This window comes from Primulina huaijiensis, chromosome 8, assembly GCF_012295235.1.
Source record: "Primulina huaijiensis isolate GDHJ02 chromosome 8, ASM1229523v2, whole genome shotgun sequence".
Lineage (NCBI taxonomy): Eukaryota > Viridiplantae > Streptophyta > Magnoliopsida > Lamiales > Gesneriaceae > Primulina > Primulina huaijiensis.
Genome location: NC_133313.1, coordinates 17,018,940 through 17,034,929, shown reverse-complemented (window position 1 = coordinate 17,034,929; position 15,990 = coordinate 17,018,940). Strand labels below are relative to the sequence as shown.

General features: G+C 34.9%; 1 protein-coding gene across 3 annotated transcripts; it reads right to left on the bottom strand.

Annotated features, from left to right (window-relative positions):
• Window positions 1–1,172: 1,172 nt before the first annotated feature.
• On the bottom strand, window positions 1,173–15,180 carry LOC140983442 (uncharacterized). 3 transcript variants are annotated; one of them, XM_073450504.1, is made up of 17 exons: window positions 14,717–15,180; window positions 13,191–13,312; window positions 13,019–13,107; window positions 12,904–12,933; window positions 12,636–12,729; window positions 5,328–5,370; window positions 5,156–5,253; window positions 4,917–4,981; window positions 4,350–4,846; window positions 4,181–4,268; window positions 4,005–4,094; window positions 3,116–3,684; window positions 2,716–2,854; window positions 2,572–2,640; window positions 2,359–2,487; window positions 1,604–1,724; window positions 1,174–1,497 (listed from the first exon to the last, which is right to left on the bottom strand). In XM_073450504.1, the coding sequence occupies exons 1-16, from the start codon at window positions 14,926–14,928 to the stop codon at window positions 1,611–1,613; spliced, it is 2,448 nt and encodes an 815-aa protein (XP_073306605.1). In that variant the 5' UTR covers window positions 14,929–15,180; the 3' UTR covers window positions 1,174–1,497; window positions 1,604–1,610. The 3 variants fall into 3 exon arrangements, with proteins under 3 accessions (XP_073306604.1, XP_073306606.1, XP_073306605.1); XM_073450503.1 differs by having other exon boundaries at window positions 1,173–1,724; XM_073450505.1 differs by having other exon boundaries at window positions 1,173–1,724; window positions 2,359–2,484.
• Window positions 15,181–15,990: the final 810 nt, after the last annotated feature.

Genomic DNA, 15,990 nt, shown 5'->3' with positions numbered 1-15,990 from the left:
TTTGAATGTACATGGAATGTGTAAGTTCTGGTTTGAATTTCTACGGTTGATTGATGTGCTTATGTGTGATACTATGAACATCGAGAGTTTATTACAAATAGAATATAATGCAGATTAGAGATCCACTGTAATTGATTCTTATTAAGCTGATGCAAATGATTTTACAACTGTTTGGTAGAACTTTCGAGTTGCAAGTGTTCTAATTTGGAATTTAAAGAAAAATGTCATAATACAACAAAATGTAATTAAATAACTTCGGAATGAAATAACGACTGCTAATTAATACGTTATCAAATTTTAAAGGTACAATGATCTTATATTTTACATGCACAATCTCTAAAGTTCCAATCTTAGTGCAAGGTACCGTACCTCTTGTGAGGCGAGAGAGGCCATCGTCTCATGTGAGGGCAAAAAAAAAATCATTGGTTGAGACTTGCACCTAAATAGTATGTGCATTGGACATTTAAAAAAAAAAATTTGGACATTGACCCATTGAAAACATGATTAAATATGATGATTGTGTTCATTGGGGATTTAATCAAATTATATAGAGCACAAACAATAAAGCTACACGGCTCATTAATTAAATTTTTAAAAATTTTGTATGCATAAAATAGTAATGTTTGTTCAATATATTTATTATTTTATCTTGTGTCAAATTTTTATACTTTACTTTTCGATTATTTGGCATCTTTTCTTGAATTTATGTAGTTGGACCTGTTTCAAAAAATAAAACACAAAAAATTGTGATACTTACCTATTTTACATATCTTTATTTTTCATTTTCTTGAATAAAATATTATATTTATTATTTAAAACAAATCATATATTTTTCCAATATTGGTTCATTATATTTGTCATTTTGATAGTTTATATTGATAAATTTCAATTTTAGCAACATATCTTACAATTTTTGCCAATTTCAATCTTTTTCCAATATAATTGTTCATATGACACTGCATTATGTTAGAGCCATTTTATTGTGTTGCACGAAGAAAAAAACCACAAAGAGATAAATATATAACTCGTAAATTATATTTTTCTTATATCTATTATTTGGTTATTTTTAATTTGTAAGCTTTACGGTTATTTATCACAATAAGATTTTTTTTAACATATCGCCTCAGGTCCTGTGAACCTCGCATAAACCAATCCTTTGCAGGGATGAAATCAAGGAAAGGACCATTTAACGTTAAATAGTAAATAGCAACAACTTTCTTATTTACTTTTAAATACAACTGAGAGCCTTCCCCACTCCTATTTCTACATAGTAGTATACTTAATATGTACATTGTATCAAAAAAGAAAAAAGTACATGGAGACATTCATCGTTCCCATCGACTATTATTTTAGGTCAATAACTTTTTATAGCGAAAAAAAAAAAAGAATACAAACATGGACACAAGATACAATTTATGAATTACTTCATAGCTAACAATATGCATTTCAATCTAACTTCTCTGAATCTGATGACAAGGCTTGAGGCTTTTGATGCTTCTGCAGTTCCTCATAGCGATTCATTGTTATAAATGTTTGCAAATAGATCATTATTTGATCAACAAGAATATATGTGTATAATTCAAGAGATTGTCTGAATTCTGACCTGAATCTTACAAGAAGTAAGATAATTGATCCTTCTTCCTCGAACCACCTTCCCCAAATAATTGGTTCCATTGATTCAATTCGGCCATGCCTGACCCTTCAGCTGAAAAGCTAGCTGCAATCTGCAACATTGCATGCAATATTTTCAATCTGATGTCAAATGCTACGTACATATCCACATACGGCAACCCAAGTAATTTAATAAAGAAATAGCCGGCCGTTGCGATCACTTCCCTTTTTTTGGGAAAAAAAACTATTTAGAGTTCATGATGTGATCTTACAATTTCATGTAGACGTAAGACAACATCAGAATCCTTGGCAGTACATTTTTCATGAAGAATATATTGTAGCAAACGCTCAGAGGCTCCTCACAAAGTTAATTTAGCATAATTAAAAACAATAAAATCAATCAACATACATACATAATGAGTCAGTTCTGTTGGCTAAACTGTAACACCAATAGTTTAGGGGGAAATTTTTTTTAATCTGAAATTTGACATTGTGAAAAATGGCCAGTAAATAATGAAGAAACAGGCATACGACGACGTGAGCAAATGCAACACACTTGAAAATTGAAGTAAGCACAGTATAAATACCACAAAGTTTGGTATTTTTCTTTTTATTGATTTATGATAATAATATTATTTTCTGTTAGATTTATGTATGGTCATTCTTGGAAATAACCTTTATGATTTTCAACGAAAGGGCTTCATGATACTACGGTGACAATTTTCATGTTAATAATCAATGTTTTACCTGATTTTTTGCCGCCTTAAAATCTTCCATGTTCAATGGCCTGATAATAAATTTCCTTTCCATATCATGTTCTTTGGCTGAATTTTCCCTACAATCTTGCCCTTCCTCAGTTCTAGGCTTCTTATCCTGCTACATTGAAGGAGTGAAACAAAAAGGTCAGAACACACAAAGTTACATTTCAAATACATAAATTACCATGATTTTCATAGTCACCTGATCTTTTAGCCTATCTTGCTGTATAAATTCTCGAACTGGTCGATAAGCAGCAGTAACACAAAGGTTCTATTTCATAATATTTTGTTAGAATTTAGAAATATAACTAATAAACATATGAATCACAAAATAGGCACAAAGAACCTTTAAATCACTTCCACAATATCCCTCTGTCATTTTTGCGAGCTCTGCAAAGTCTAATCCTTCATCAACTTTCTCTTTGGCAACTAGAGTCCTTAAAATTTTCTCTCTGTTCTCGACAGATGGTAAACCAACCATAATTCTGATTAATCATCAAAAGTTTTCATCAGTTGTCACTCTAGGCACGTGGAAGAAACATGATTCAAGTAAGTTGATGGTTATATGTGGTGAGTGATCTCCAAAATGGAATGTGACTACCAATTGAATAGAAATGTTTCAAGCATAGGCTTAGGTTCTTCTGCATAAATTAATTTGGACTAAACCAATGGCAGCTGAAACCTGAACTCAGCAATAATTTGCTCGAACCAAAAAAACCATGACTAACCAAAATTAGAATCCGTACCTTCTCTCAAAGCGTCTAATGATTGCTTCATCAAGGTCAAAAGGTCTATTGGTTGCTGCTAGCACTAAAATTCTTTCTCCAGGTTTTGTCAGTAATCCATCCCACTGAGTCATGAACTCATTCTTTATTTTCCGCATGGCCTCATGCTCCCCACCTTTGCTTCGCTGCCCAAGCATGCTGTCTACTTCATCTACAAATATGATGGTTGGAGAGACCTTGGCTGCAAGAGTGAAAAGTGCTCTAACGTTCTTTTCATCTTCACCGAACCATTTAGAAGCAATAGTAGACATTGAAGCATTAATGAAACTCGCTCCAGCTTCATTAGCGATAGCTTTGGCCAGCATCGTCTTCCCAGTACCAGGAGGTCCAAAAAGCAATATGCCTCGGCAAGGCTTCAAAAGGCCGCCCTCAAAAAGATCTGGTCTACGAAGAGGCAGCATTACTAGTTCCTGAAGAGATTCCTTAATCTCATCTAAGGAACCTATGTCTGCAAATGTCACTCCAATTTCACTTGATGGTATGACTTCTTGCCGAATGCGCTTTTCAAATTCATTATCTGGAGGGCTTTCCTGATGAGATAAAAAAGAGCGAGTGCCACATTATTTATAAATGCAAAAATGAAAGAAAGGGGGAAGGTGTTAGGGTCTCACACTAAGAAGTGTATGCTCACTTATTGTCAACTAATAACTTAGGTAAAAGTGTAGCTCATTATTTGTTGCAGCTGCGTCATCGTCATCAAAGTACTATGACATGATATTAATTAAGATTAGTTTTGAGTGACTGTCCGTGAGAGAAAAATAAAAGGATTTCTTGAACACCATTTTCAATCTCAAAGAAATCCACATAATACCATAATATATGAGTTGGAAAGCTGGATGATTTAACTTACTAGAGTTTTTGAAACTAAATCATCACCCTTGCTTTCAGGTTTGCATGTTTCATCTTTTGTTTCAGCGCTTGATCTCAGAGCTTCTCCATCCTGTATGTTCATTATCGTTGACCGACAAAGATGAAATTAAATTTTCTGTCAACATACTTGCAAGTAGATAGAAAACTAAGAATAACCTTAGCCTTTTCTGTTTGGGCTTCAAGCTTCAACGAGTCCTTTCCACAATTTTTACCTTCCTGGAAAATGCTTAATCCACGCGACAAACTAATCCAAAGGCCAGGGCAGTACGTCAGCAGCTTTCACTCAGATGCCCTTTTGAATAAGAAAAAAGGAGCTAACTTTTACCTGGTCGCTGATATAATGAGTTTGCCACCTCTGTACTCATGTTGCTTTGTATTCATCAGATGATATGAGATAGCTGATACTACAATTTCTTCTATATATTTGCTTAGAACTTTTGTGTCTGCCACACAGATTGAACTCAGGTCATCACACTCAATGTCGTTTGCGGCAAGCACTTCGACTATGTGATTTCTGTTATCTTGATACTGAATCATCCTCATATCCTCCTCCAGCTGAGACTTCCAGCTGACATGATTATTTTCATCTTCTGGAGGTCTTATTTCAATATTGTAGGGGAATACAGAAGAAACTTTCTCATCTAATGATCCACATTCATTTTCGGAATCAATGATTCTTGAGCCAAGGATCAGGATAGATCCAGACAGTTTCGTCAGCATTTTCTGGAACAAGTTATAAACTCTCTGCGATTTGTAGAGGAGTTTCTCAATGTCCCTCAGATAAAGGACAATGGGACTGATCTTTGATACATTGACTAGAACCTGTATCGTTTATAGTAAGTTTAGAACATCAAATACGTATTTAAAAATTCTTCTGAAGAAAATGCTATACCCTGTAAAGTGTCTGTATAAAAAGCTTCTCATCAAAGCACCAGCTGCTTGTGCGCCTAAGAGGAGCTGAAAGATAAAGAATTTTGAGAAAGAAAAGAGAGAGCTTGAACTATCTTAGGAGGTTGAGTATAGTCCGGCTTTAATGCAGTGAACTCATACTTTTGGACTCATACATCTATAAAATATTTTCACCATGAAGTGTGCTTCAATGTTATTCTGTGAATTAAATGATTTCAAGACCTGGAGTTGTAGTTGCACCGGTTGAAGCAAGTCTGTTCATGCTTGCAGAGGCAGATGAATTTCTCCGCAGCGGTGAAGAATTAGAGCCTTCCAGTCCACTGCACATACCGTACAATCAGATCACATGAAAATATAATGATAAGCGTTTAAAAGTGCTTAGAAAATAACACACTATGTTTGAAGATCGATTCCACTGCTTTGTCTGCGTATTGTGCCTGCAAAATAATAGAAGGATAAAACGAAAATGAAAAAGAAAAAGAAGTAAATAAATGCCTTAGAAATGAAAATTCAAAATACGAGAAATGGATGTAGGTCAGAATTTAAATTTTTTAGTATATGGAGAGCAAGGAGCACTGAATGGATCTACGAAGTAGGAGATGGAAACTTTGTGTGTAAAATGAGATCACTAGAAAAAAGGGCATGGATAAGAGCCATACTTTACCGTAGGACTGGAGGGTTGAATATTAAATCATGCTGCTCTGCTTTCCTATTATTATGTAGATAGTTTTTGCTTGGATACATCACAACAAGTAACAGAGGACAATTTGAGATTGATTATTGTTGAACTTGGTATGTGACACAAGAAATTTACGTGGTTCGAAAATTTGCATACGTCCACAGGAAATAGAGCAACAATCTTTATACTATGGTGAAAATATTACAAGATAACTCTTCAATCACTCAAGATTTTCATATCCCAAGTCTATACAAAGAAACTCTCAGTCAATTTTCGTCAAGAAGCTCTCTCAATTGCTTTTTATGTTTTTCACTTTGGAATGCTCTTCATGGCAATGGATGCAGCCTATTTACTGACAATTTCGAGATGAAACATATGGTTCAAAATCCTCCACATCTTTCAACTAACAACCACCATATCTATTTTGCAAACCATCAACCACCATATTTATCAAGTTTTCCCAAACATCAACCAATGTATTAATAAATGTCAATTAGTCAACAAAACTCCACCTTGGCATAGATTAATAATATCCATAGTGTTTGATATGTTGTTCTCATTCATGTTTCTCATCTCCTGTATACTACAATCAAGTCCAAGGTGTACTTGAACTTGGTGGCTGGAAGTGGCTTAGTCATCATGTCTGCTGGATTATCTGTTGTCGGTATTTCCTCCATTGTGATTGTTCCTTAAGAAACCAAATCTCTTATGAAGTGTATTATGATATCGATATGTTTTGTCCTTCATGATACATAGGCTTTTTCGTCAAATGAAATGCACCTTGACTATCACAGTAGAGTATTGTCTTAACTAATAGTATACAAAGCTCACCTAATAGTCCTTGAAGCGAAATAGTTTTTTTCACAGCTTCTATTGCCACAATTTACTCTGCCTCGGTGGTTGACAAAGCAACAATAGTGTGCAAGGTTGCTTTCCAACTGAAAGTACATCCGCAGAGTATGAACACATACCCAGTTAATGATCTTATTCTATCAAGATCTCCAGCAAAATCTGAGTCGACAAGTCCAACAATGCTTCCATCATTGTTTTTAAAATTTCCATAAGTCAATCCAACATCAACAGTTCCTCTCAAGTACCACATAATCCATTTGACTGCCTGCCAATATACTTTTCCAGGATTCACCATGTACCTGTTTACAACACTAACAACTTGATAAATATCTGTTTAGTACATACCATGACATAAGTGAGTCTCCCAACTGCATTTGCATAAAGGCCACGAAACATTTGCTCCACCTCTTCCTTAGTGTTGGGTGACAATGTTGCTAAGAGTTTAAAATAAGCTGCTAATAGAGTTGCCACAGGCTTCACATCTTGCATCCCAAAACATTCAAGTACCTTTGTAATGTACTTTTTTGTGAAAGAAGCAGTGTGCCTGCTTTTCTATCTTGATAGATCTCCATTCCCAAAATTTTCTTAGCAGCTCCCAAGTCCTTCATCTCAAACTCTGTACTTAATTGTGCCTCTAGCCTTTTAATTTTCGATATGTTTTTGCAAGCAATCAACATATAAGAGTAGATAAATGAATATGCCATCCTTGAGTTTCTTAATGTATACACAGTTATCATACTTGCTCCTTGTGTAATGATTTGCATGCATAAAATCATCAAACCATTTGAATCAGTGTCTTGGGAACTGTTTCATGCCATACAAAGATTTCTTCAATAGACATGAATGATTTTATTTGCCTAGAACATCGAATCCTTTTGGTTGTTTCATGTAGATTTGTTCTTCCAGTTCACCATGTAGAAAAGTTGTTTCAACATCTAGTTGCTCAAGTTCCAAGTCAAAATGAGCAACGATCGCAAGAAGTATATGAACTGAGCTATGTTTTACCACCGGAGAGGATACTTCATTGTAGTCAATCCCTTCTCTTTTTGTAAAACCTTTTGCTACAAGTCTTGCTTTGAATCTTGCATCTTCAACCGGAATTCTTTTTTTTCTTTTGAAGATCCATTTCTTCCAACAACCTTTTGATTCTTCGATCTTCCAATAATCTCCCAAGTATGATTCTTGTCGAGTGATTCAATCTCCTCACTCATTGCCTTGATCCATTCAGCAGATTCCTTGCTAGCAATTTCTTTTTGATACGTTTGTGGTTCATCAAGATTAATGTTTTGAGCAACACTTAGTGCATAGGAGACTAGATCAGCATAACAACTATAACTTTGAGGAGCTTTCACATTTTATCTCCATTCTCTGTCTTTAGCCAACTGATAATCCTGCAGATGATCAGATTCTGAATGTTCTTGCACGTTTTCATCTTGATTTTTTGAGGGTTCTGTTGTAGACTCCAACTGAAGCTCTACCTTCTTCAAGATATCGATATTTTCTTTTTCAGATGCCTAATGTTTGTACTTTCAGCATTTTAGCTTCATTGAAAGTCACATCTCAATTAATGATGCATTTTCTTATATCAGGATTCCACAACTTTGCCCTTAGTTCAAGCTTGCCTTCATTTACATGAACATAAGCCAGACAACAAAATATCTTCAGATTGTCATTCTTGGCAGGAAAATCTGACCACATCTCCTCAGAAGTCTTCAAATATATTGCTAAATATGGACATTTGTTCACCAGGTAGCAAGCTGTATTGACAGCTTCAGCCCAGAACTCTTTCGTTAAACTAGCATTTGAGAGCATGTATCGTGTTCTTTCTATCAGAGTTCTGTTAATTCATTTTGCAATACCATTTTGTTGTGTAGTGGTTTCACATTACGATGTCTCACGATCCCATGATCCTTGCAGAAATTATCAAATTCTCCTCCACATAATTCCAAACCATTGCCAGTTCTCAGACGTTTGATTTGTTGTCTAGTATGCTTTTCGGCTAGTGGTTTCCATTGTTTGAATTTCATAAAGACTCCATCTTTATGCTTCAAGATGTCTATCCAAACCTTCATTGAGTAGTCATCAATGAAGGTTAACATGTATCTGCCTCCTCCAAGAGAAGGAACTCGAAAAAGATTTCGTAGATCAGAGTTGATGTAATCTAACGTGCCCTTAGTCCGATGTAATGTCGTGTTAAACTTTACTCGACACTGTTTTCCGAATATACAGTCACAAAAGTCTATTTTTCCGGTATTTTGGCCACAGTTTTTGCTTACGTAGTTCTGCCAGACTTTTTTCGCTAACATGCCTCAGGCGCATGTGTCATAATTTGGTGATATCAAAATCAACCATTGATGAAACAACAGCAGATCGGGTAATTGTGCTTCCCTCAAGGGCACCTCTTGAAACCTTTATGATTCCACTACCTCCTTTGAAAATATACCCATTATGGCCAGGCATACCCAAGGATATCAGGTTCTTCTTCAACTCTGGAACATGTCTGACATCTGTCAGAGTCTTCAGGATTTCGTCGAACATTTTGATCTTTATTGTGCCTTTATCAAAAACTTTACAGGCTTTGTTTTCACCTAAAGGAACATTGCCCCCATCCAATGATTGATAAGTTGCCCTTACGGGGACATATGTGATATCAGCAGCCTGAATCAAGGATCAATTCATCGCCTGAGTCATGTTCAGAAACTACAAGAACATCTGCATTGTCATTTGCTACTGCTGCATTTCCAGAATCATAGGCCTTCTCATTTCCAGTACTTTTGCGTTCTGGACAATCCTTTCTAAGATGCCCTTCTTTTTTACAATTGATAGCACTTGAATGTTCTAAGTCTGAATTTAGATTTAGACCTAGACTTGCTCATTCCATGATCTTGATTTCTTGTTTCCGTTCTCCTTCTTGCAGACAAACTTTCTGTCAAACTATCATTTTTATTTTCTGATATTTTTTTCTTCAGCTCCTTTGAATTTAAAACAGTTTTAACCTCTTCCATATTAAGAATTTCACGTCCCGTACATCATATTATCGATGAAGTTTCCATAGGAGTTCGGCAAGGAGCATAGCAAAGTAATGGCTTGGTCTTTGTTTTCGATTTTAACATATATACTTTTTAGATCAAGTATAATTTTGTTAAAGTCATTGAGATGTTCTTTGATGAGCTTTCCTCTGTACATTTGAAGAATGTAAACTTTTCTTCAAATACAGTTGATTGGTGAGTGACTTCGTCATATGCTTGCTTTCAATTTTCGACCATAATTTGTTGTTGTATCTTCTTCAGCTACTTCTCGTAAAACCTCATTAGACAAGCACAACAATATTGCACTGTGTGCTTTATCCATGATCTCATCCTTCTCAACAACAGAAGGAGATTCCGACAATTTTTCTTTACCTTCCATGGCTTTCGCTAAAACTTGATGAAGTAATAGAGCTTTCTTTTTTACCCGCCATAAGGTAAAATCATTTGCTCCGTTAAATTTTTTCACTTCGACCTTTGTACTTGCAATAGTTCTAGTAACACTTTAGACAAGTTCAAGACCAACCCTACTTTGGGCAATATTCTCAAGAATATCTTTTTTTATGTGGAAGATCAGCCACAAAGCACACTTTGAAATTCAAGAGAAAATTACAACCAAAAGATCTGATACCAGTTTGTTGAACTTGGTGTGATGTATCTTGTAGAAAATTATATTTGTGAGTAAATAATGAAAGAAATGAGACAAAAGAATTTAAGTGGTTCAGTAATTTGCCTACGTCCACAAGAAATAGATCAACAATCTTTATATTATGGAGAAAATATTTCAAAATAACTCTTCAATTACTCAAGATTTTCCTATCCCAACTTTATACAAAGAAACTCTCAATTTCTTCAAGAAGCTCTCACAATTGCTTCTAATTTTTCTCACTTCGGGATGCTCTTCACGACAATGGATAAAACCTATTTATAGGCAATTTTGAGATGAAACATATGACTCAAAATCCTCCACATCTTTCAACTAACAACCACAATATTTATTTTGTCAACCATCAACCATCATATTAATTAAGTTTTCCCAACCAACAACAAATATATTAATTTATGCCAATTAGTCAAACAATTATGGACATTAATCATACTTAGAATCCAACACATACATTTGACATAAACTCTTGTGTGGTTTATCATTTACATACATCACTTTAATGCCCCTGTATTATAATCATATATTTTAAGAAAGACACATGATACAGTAAAGAGAAAGTCGGAATTAACTTAATATCGTAGAATGTTGGCTCATACGAAGTCAACTTTATCCCAAGACGAATAATCGTTGCATACCTGATCTTATCTTATTTACTTAGTTGGATAGAAACTTATCAGTCAATTTATCTATCTCTATATTTGTATTTTTGTGCTTTAAATTCAATTCTAACTGCATGGTATCAGTTTTCCATGGATATAAATAATCAATACAGCATGGCAACACTGAAAATATCCCAAACTTCGGAGTCCACCCATGCGGCGATCGATTTCCCGTCAGTACCCATTACTTGTCATCGATTGAATGACAAGAATTATCCATAGTGGTCACAATCTGTTATGCTATTTATCTGTGGCCGTGGGAAAGATGGCTTCTTGTCCGGAGACACGTTTTGTCCAGCATCTGATGATCCGAAATTTCGGATCTGGAATTCGGAGAATTGCAGCCAAGGGATGCACTCAGTCATACTGCATTTACTACCAAGAACCTTTGCCCTTGTTGCTCGTATAAACATTGTTCGAATTATCTTATCAATTGTTGTTAACTCAGCCTAGCCACTGTATCAACTTGATGTCAAAAATGCATTTCTTAACGGTGATCTTGAGGCAGAAGTCTACACGAAAATCCCACATGGCTTTGAATCTCAGCTGACAGTAAACAAGGTGTACAGATTTGCGAAAGTCCCTTTATGGGCTTAAACAATCTCCTAGAACTTGGTTTTATCGATTTATGAATGCGTTGAAGAAAGATGGCTACACTCAATGTCAGACCAACCACACCTTATTTGTGAAACACTCTAAGGAAAGTAAAAGTGCAATTCTTATTGTTTATGTGGATGATATTGTACAAACAATGAATCATGAAGAAAAAATAGAACATGTAAAACTCCTCTTCAGTAGAGAATTTGAGATGAAAGTCCTTGAGCACCTAAAATATTTTCTGGGAATGGAAGTAGCAAGATCCTCCAGTGGTATATCTATTTGTCAACGTAAATATGTTACTGACTTTCTGAAAGAAACAGAAATGTTAGGGTGTAAACCAGTAGATACTCCAATGGATCCGAACATCAAAATTGGTGGAAAACAGTACCGCCCCTTAGTTGACAAAGGAAAATATCAAAGACTAGTGGGAAAACTAATATATATGGCACATACACGACCAGATATTGAATTTGCGGATAGTGTTATCAGTCAATCCATGAACAACCCGACTGAGGAACATCTGGATGCTGCATATTGCGTGTTGAGGTATCTCAAAGGGTCTCCTGGTAAAGGATTTCTCCTCAAGAAAACTATAGACCGAAAAATTAAGGTTTACAGTGATGTTGATTGGGCTGGAACCCCTCTAGACAGACTTTCCACATCAGGGTATTGCACATTTGTATGGGAAAATCTAGTGACATGGCGAAGTAAGAAGCAACATGTAGTTGCTCGCAGCTGTGCAGAAGTTGAATTTCGAGCATTTGCTCATGGAATCTATGAAGGGATATGGCTAAGAAGACTGTTAACCGAATTAAAAGTGGAAGAAAACCCCTCAATTGAATTGTTGTGTGATAATCAAGCAGCTTTCAGCATATCAAAAAATCCAGTACACCATGATCGGACAAAACGTGTTGAGGTAGACTATCACTTCATTAGTGAGAAGATTGAGAATAGGATTATCACTATCAACTACATTCCTACTAAACTACAATTGGCAGACATACTGACAAAATATATGTTTCATCCAACATTTGATGAATTGTGTTCCAACCTGGGAATGATCAACCTATACGACCCAGCTTGAGGGGGAGTATTGCAAACCTAATCGTATCTTATTTACTCAGTTGATAGGAACTTATCTATCGGTTTATCTGTTTCTTTATTTGTATTTTTGTATTTTAGATTCTATTCTAACTACAATAATTTATCCATATCATACCTTTAATTTCAGCAGTTGATCGAAGGAATGAAAAAGGTCCGAGAAACTCTGACATTCGACCCAGCCTTGTTTCAGATATGGACCTCTTGAAAGACTGCAATAAATATGTTGAGAACAAAGCAGATTTCAAAAAATTTGTGCTCATTTGAGCAAATATATATTATATGCTTAAATATCAACTTGTGTCCCAGCCAGGAAATAAAAAAGTTTATTCTACTTAGATATTGGTCAGTGATAAAAAAAAGATATCAAGGGAACTTAGAGTTACTTTATTAGGAGCCCCATATTTGCTTTGAATCTGTTTGATCAACCACAGAAGCTTTAGCGAAAGAAAATTGAATATGATTTCCTGCTAAAAAGAAATATGGTTGCTCTCAACTTACCTTTAGAGAAAAATCTGTTGCATCTAGTAACAGTAGTTTGGCTTCAAAATAATGAGCTAAGGCCTTGGCAAGCATTTGCTGGTATGTCTCTGGAAAACAATATTTGTTGAAGTACAGAAAGCCTTTAAGGAAAGAAAAAATGAAAACAATGAAAATCTAGATGACAACCTACCAGCGGGACCAGAAAGCAAAATTGTTCTGCTTGCCGGAGAAAGATTCCGTGTGTGCTTAGTCAAATCACCTTTCTTTAAATGAACATAAGCCGCACTGGTTAACAAGACCCTTGTCTGCTCACTGTCCATTAATAAAAAGTTTTATCAGTTTCACCATGCTTTCAGACTCAATGACCGAAGGAGCAGTGCAAAAGCATATAGTGTGTCTAAAATCAACACAGAACACAACATAATGCAATTTCGATTTCAAACTATCACATTAATGAACAGAAAATTTGAGATATAAGAAGCATATTGTGTTTTCATTTGAAACCACCTCAGCTAAAAATTGTCAATGTTCAACTTAAACGTACATTTGTCTCAACATGCCATATTGGATTAAGTTTAAAGGATCTTTGTTTCAAGAGCAAAAGGAAAACCATGGTCTATAATGTTGAAAAGCTGGTGTCATCCTTTATTTCACTTGATGTTTTTCATTTTTTCCAGGCATATATTAAGATTCAGAATAGAGATGGTCATGATAGCACCTACATTGACTACAAATACATGGGTATGAGATAAAAAAAAACATAGTTTTGATTTCTAAATGAGTTCAACAACGTAGAAGTTTCCGGACAAGTCAAGGACCAGTACAGCAATACGTTCACATTTAAATTTGGAACTGTCCACACTACTGATTTGGTCAAGTCTATATCAATCAACAAAGGAAGTCCAGGGAGTCTACATGATTACGAGAGGAGGGAAATCAATATGGATATACTTCATACTCTGACTCATTAGAGCATGCAAACTTTTACCCTTTGATCAGTTTGACTGTTGCAAAGACAAGATGCTCGCCCAAGATAGACTTTCAAGGAAATAATTCCAGAATTATATTGTGGAATAAAACAGGAACCATATTTTGAGACTAGCCCTCAAGATTTTGTAACTGATAATGTCAACTCTTACTCAATCGGATCTTATGCTGAACCAAGTTATACATTAATAATTTAATAGTCATTTGCTGCAGTCCCAGTCAAGTGTTAACTAAATCAACAGTATCAAAACCACTTCAAATAGGCTTGCACATTTCATTGCAGTCTTGGCCATGGATTATTGCATGTGGTAAAGAATGAAACAACAAAATAATCTTAAGGCATATATGACCATGAAGACACCAAAACTAGGGAAAAACGATGTGCATGAGTCGATTATCTGATTAATATCCATCTCATAGTGCTCTACCGCTACTAAACACAAAAAGTCACAGTTCCAAAATCCGAAGCTAGTAGTGGTTGAACAAATTTGTTTCTCAAGGAAGCATGATAAAAAAAAATGTCGAAACTTTTAACACCAGCGAAGAATAATAACCAATAATTATACACTGTAAGAAAAATTATAATTTTGCCTAAAAGAAAAGACAGAAAATTCTAACAAAAACAATGTACTGTTTCAACAAATTGATTGATTACATTCAACGGAAGACAGCAACAAACATAAATGAAAACAAATCCTCCTATCGAAAAAGGTATCGGAGTAAATTTACCTAAGATAGTAGGGAAATTGATCAAAAGTGACGCTGCTATCCCTTCCGTTAACGATTACACCCAGAATTTCCTGTTCCATCATTAGTGGAGTGATACCGGTATTACCACGTTTCAATCTGCTGACATTCTGAGATCCCGACGCTAATCCAAGCCCCAACCCAACTCCTATCCCGACTCCCAAAGCCGACATCAACATATGCTTCGATTCCATTTCTTCTCTCGATCTAGAAAAATTCTATCCCTATATACTATGATTTGTCAGAAAACTAGAATAACTATATGAAATTTACTAATCTGTGATTACGTATTTATTTTGAGGTAGCGGTTTAAATTCTGTTTTTTCCTACGGAAATAAAATGGAACAATGGTGATTATCAATGTATGACTTGTGTTCTACACGGCGGTGAAAAGGTGGCCGGACTAAAATGCGAGCGGCGCCGGTGGTGGCGGAGAGTGGTTAGTTTTTTTTGCATAAAGTTTGTTGTTTCCCGCTTCATGAGGCATAGGCTTCTCAAATTTTATTTAGTGCGGGGGAAGACATGGGGGCCCACAGGTTTATTAATGGATAAGATTTTGTTAATAACGGAAATGACGTGGCTGCATCAACGGCAGGATGAGAGCATGTCGGACTTTTTGTAAAAAGGAAGGAAATTTTAAATTTTGGTCATACAAATTCTATATTACTAATATATCGATGCACACGTTGTGTTTTTATACAATATTTTTTATAATTCATTTAATTTGTATTTAAATACGAATCAAAATATAACTATAAGAAATTGTGAGGTTTTACAGTGCACTTTTGATAGAATTTTTTTTTTTTGAATTTGTCCATATTAGAGGGACAAAAATGGATATACATATTTTAGTGTCTTTGACGATTTCTATCATATTCTCAAGTTTAATAAAATAGAATAGATTACTTAGATTTTAAAATTTATGAGTTTTTTTAATTACAATTTTGATTTTTTTTTTCAACTTCGTTGATGTGTCACTAATTTGATATCGACGTGACGTTTACGTATTTAACGTTCACAAATTTTTTTGTCAATATTATCCTCCATATATTTTAATTAATTATCAAAACCTATGTTTTTCACATTAGTTATTATAATAATAAAATTTTAAGATTAAATCATATGTTTTTTTATCTTATATAATAAATAATATTGTACGGTGAATGAAGGAATATACAATTTCATTGCCGTCTTTACTTTTGTTGACTTATATTGTGTATATTAGTTGATACTATATTATAATAAATAAATGAAAA